Source organism: Miscanthus floridulus, chromosome 14 (genome assembly GCF_019320115.1).
Source record: "Miscanthus floridulus cultivar M001 chromosome 14, ASM1932011v1, whole genome shotgun sequence".
Classification (NCBI taxonomy): domain Eukaryota; kingdom Viridiplantae; phylum Streptophyta; class Magnoliopsida; order Poales; family Poaceae; genus Miscanthus; species Miscanthus floridulus.
The window spans coordinates 49954472-49957856 of NC_089593.1; the positions used below are offsets into that span (position 1 = coordinate 49954472).

Genomic DNA, 3385 nt, shown 5'->3' on the forward strand with positions numbered 1-3385 from the left:
TGATGGCGTCCATCCGACCCGATCCTGCCTGCTGCCTGCACACGGCACAGCGGCCGCAGTAGGCCCCGCCCCGGTTCCGTGCAGCATGTGGTTGCTTTGGCCCTTCGGTCAACACGAGATCTGCACAAAATATTCTTGACCGGGACGAGCGAGCCCGTCCGGGCCCGGCCGTCCCGTCGCTCGCCCACGCCACGCCACGCCAGCGGTCGAGAGGAGGAAGAGCGAGCCCGTCCGGGCCCATGACGTTTGACCGCCTTCCGCCGGCTGATTTCTCCTCCGGGTCCCTCCCCGCACGAAACCCAACTCGGGCTGGGGCAGTGTGCCCCTGTGGAGGACTGGAGGGTGGGAGTCGCCGGCTCGCCCGAGCAAGCTAACGCTAACCCCTCGCGCACGCACCATAATGCCACCATCCGCTTGCGTTTCGTCTACCCGGGGACTGGTTGATTCCTGGTTTCTCGCCCGGCATCCCAACCCCCTCCTCCAGCCGTCACCGCGGTTGGCGGCTCGCCGTTTTGTTAGCGGATGTTTGACACCGAAACTAATGGTATAACTTGTGACTAATTTACGAGACAAATCTTTTAAGTCTAATTAGTTCATGATTTGACAACATGGTGCTATTTAGGAGCGACTAAAGAACCCAACGTCCTCTTAATCGCTGCCCTGCCCTGCCCTGCTGGAAGGGGCACTTCAAGTGAGATCGATTGCAAGTGCAAGCCATATTAATATTCTATACGTATACGGCATCGATTAATTCCCTTAAGAATGAAACGAAAGTCTGGGCAATAGATTACGCATGGCTATCAGTACCAGACACTGGCATTTTGCGTCTGCTGCCCGCCACTTGCGACGTTGATTGCTTGCTTCTTCAACAGGCGCGGGAACATTGACATTACCACAACCCAACCCAATTTGCACGATATGAGGCGAGTGTCATCGCGGCTCTCGTGCGCATAGGCTTCCTTCCATTCCTTGGAGCTTTGTGCCATGATGAGCATGCCACTGACGATGAGCCAGTTGAGATTTGTATGGCTCGTATCACTGCTGGTTCGTGAGGAAGTTCTGCTGGCTGATTTGTGTGAGACAAAAATACTATTCCGACTAAAAATTTACGATCATTTACGACAAGCCACAGTCAAAACGAACAGGGTGGACGGAGAACTTTGATTGATCAGGGTGGCGGTGGGTATACATTACTACGGGGTACAACTGAACTGCTACATTAGTTTCAGCATCTACTACGCTCAAGACTCAACTGAAACTGGACTGATTGACCGGACTGACTCTCAGGCCTCTCCTCTCCCTGCTGCTCTCGCGTTGCTAATTACTTACTTACTCCTACTGACACCCAGATTAGGCACTGCAACAGTTGGCCGTCTACTTGCTGATGCAGCTTACAACAAAGCAAAGCTCCCCTCTTTCTGTAGCTTGCTTGCTTGCCTGGGCTGCCTGCCTGCCTTGCTTCACGCCAGCCGACGCTTGTCTTGTCACGCGCCTCTGCTGGTAGTCTCCTGCTCCCGCCCCTGCTGCCGCTCGGGCGACGCGTCCGTCAGGCAGCTGCTCGACACCACGGGCGACGCCGCGCGACGCCGCCGCCCCGCCGCGTCCGCGCGCGCGAAGAAGTCGATGAACCCCGGCCCGCCAGCGCCCGCGCTCTCACTCTCGCCGGCCTCCTCGCCGTCGCTCCGGTCTTCGCCTGGACTCGCGGCGGCGGACGCGGCGGCGGAGCCCTTCTTCTTCCGGAACACGCGGCACAGCACCCAGCCCTCCGCGGGCCGCGACACCGCCGCGTCGGCGTCGCCGTCCTGCGCCGCCGCGCGGCGGCACGGGGCGAGCCCGGCGCCCGCGAGCCGGTACTCGTGCATCACCCAGTCCGTCTTGCTCCCGGTCGGGGGCTTCCCCCGGTAGAACACCAGCGAGCGCTTCATGCCGACAAGCACGGCCTGACCCTGGCCCTGGCCGCCGCCCCGAGCCGCCGCCGGGATCGCCACGGCCACCGGCTTCTCCTTGCCCGTGGCCTTCCAGTACCCGGCCCCCGTGGCGCGGTTCGCGCGCCGGCCCTTCACGTACTTGGCCTCCTTGCACGTGAAGAAGTAGCGCTCCTGCTCGCTGAACCCTGCCAGCCACCATTTAATCCAGTATCCAGCAACAAAATCAGCCCCGTGGAAGTTGGAACGGAAGCCCCAATCCGAGATTGAAACATGCCGTCGAGTGGCCGCGAGGCTGGCTCACTCACCTGGGGGCAGCAGGTCGGAAGGGTCGTGCGCCAGGATGCGGACGTCCGGGATGTCGACGGCGGGCGGCAGCGGGGAGGCGAGCGCGCGGCGCCGGAGGTAGTGAATGATCAGTTCCTCGTCCGTGGGACGGAACCTGAACCCCGGCGGCAGCCTCGGCTTCGCAGCATCCTTCACCTCCATCGGAAGCGAATGAAGCAATTACCAGTAGCAGTAGACCACACGCCTGGGTCAAATCGATCAACTAGTTTTTTTCCCCCTCTCCTCTGGCGCTGCTCCTTGACGACAACTAACGCCGCCGTGCGCGTGGACACGACAAGCACAAAAGGCGCGATCTTTGCAGGGGGATGGTTGACGGCTCGGGGTTGGTGGTGGACGACTGGTGGGTTACTTGACGCACAATCAGTGGAGCTTTTCGTTTGCGTGCGTGGTTGAGGGGGGGGGGGGTGGGGGGGGGGGGGGGGGGAGGGAGGACGGGGACGACGGGGATCGATTTATAGTAGGGGAGGAGGAAGGCGAGGAGTGGAGCGTGGGAGGGTCGCAGTCGCAGTGGCGTGAGGAAGACTCAACCGGCCGGCTGGACGGAGGACGGAGGATGGTGGGTGCCCCTCCGCCTCCGGCTCACTCCTCACGCTACCGTACGCTCACAAGCAGAGGCAGCGGTGGCTTGCACACTTGGTTGCTCCTCTTCCTTCAAGGGTGTGTTTAGTTTCACTAAATTCTCAACTTTAACACTATATAAAAAAAAATTCTTCGTCACATTAAATTTACAGTATATGTATGGAGTACTAAATATTGGCGAAATTAAAAATTAATTGCATAGTTTGGTTGTACTCTGCGAGACGAACGTTTTGAGCCTAATTAGTCAACGATGAGACAATTATTACCAAACAAAAACAAAACGGCACTGTAGCTACAGTGAGGCTGCAGTGAATCTGCCGCCGCGGAATCGGGCCAGCTAAACGAGGGCCAAGTTTTTCCCCTTCTGAGTAGGTACAGGCCTTTCTTGCGTAGCTGTGCCCGAATTCTGCGTCTCTGCTTGCTTGCTGCGGCCTGCGGCTGCAGGCGAAGCGATGCAAAGGATGCAGAGCTACGGTTAGGCCTGGCCAAAGGTAGTGCTAGGGTGCAGGTCTACGGCTACGGACCTCTAAGGC

At 59.1% G+C, this 3385-nt stretch overlaps 1 protein-coding gene across 1 annotated transcript; it reads right to left on the reverse strand.

Annotated features, from left to right (window-relative positions):
• Positions 1 to 1121: 1121 nt before the first annotated feature.
• On the reverse strand, positions 1122 to 2675 carry LOC136504361 (NAC domain-containing protein 83-like). Its single transcript, XM_066499270.1, has 2 exons — positions 2234 to 2675; positions 1122 to 2113 (listed from the first exon to the last, which is right to left on the reverse strand). The coding sequence occupies exons 1-2, from the start codon at positions 2412 to 2414 to the stop codon at positions 1485 to 1487; spliced, it is 810 nt and encodes a 269-aa protein (XP_066355367.1). The 5' UTR covers positions 2415 to 2675; the 3' UTR covers positions 1122 to 1484.
• Between the last annotated feature and the right edge of the window lie 710 nt (positions 2676 to 3385).

Excerpts from the sequence above, each read along its gene's own strand:
- LOC136504361 (XM_066499270.1), bottom strand. The coding sequence starts at position 2,414 with ATGGAGGTGAAGGATGCTGCGAAGCCGAGGCTGCCGCCGGGGTTCAGG. Across the intron at positions 2,114-2,233 it reads TTCCGACCTGCTGCCCCCAG|GGTTCAGCGAGCAGGAGCGC; the intron begins GTGAGTGAGCCA and ends GGTGGCTGGCAG.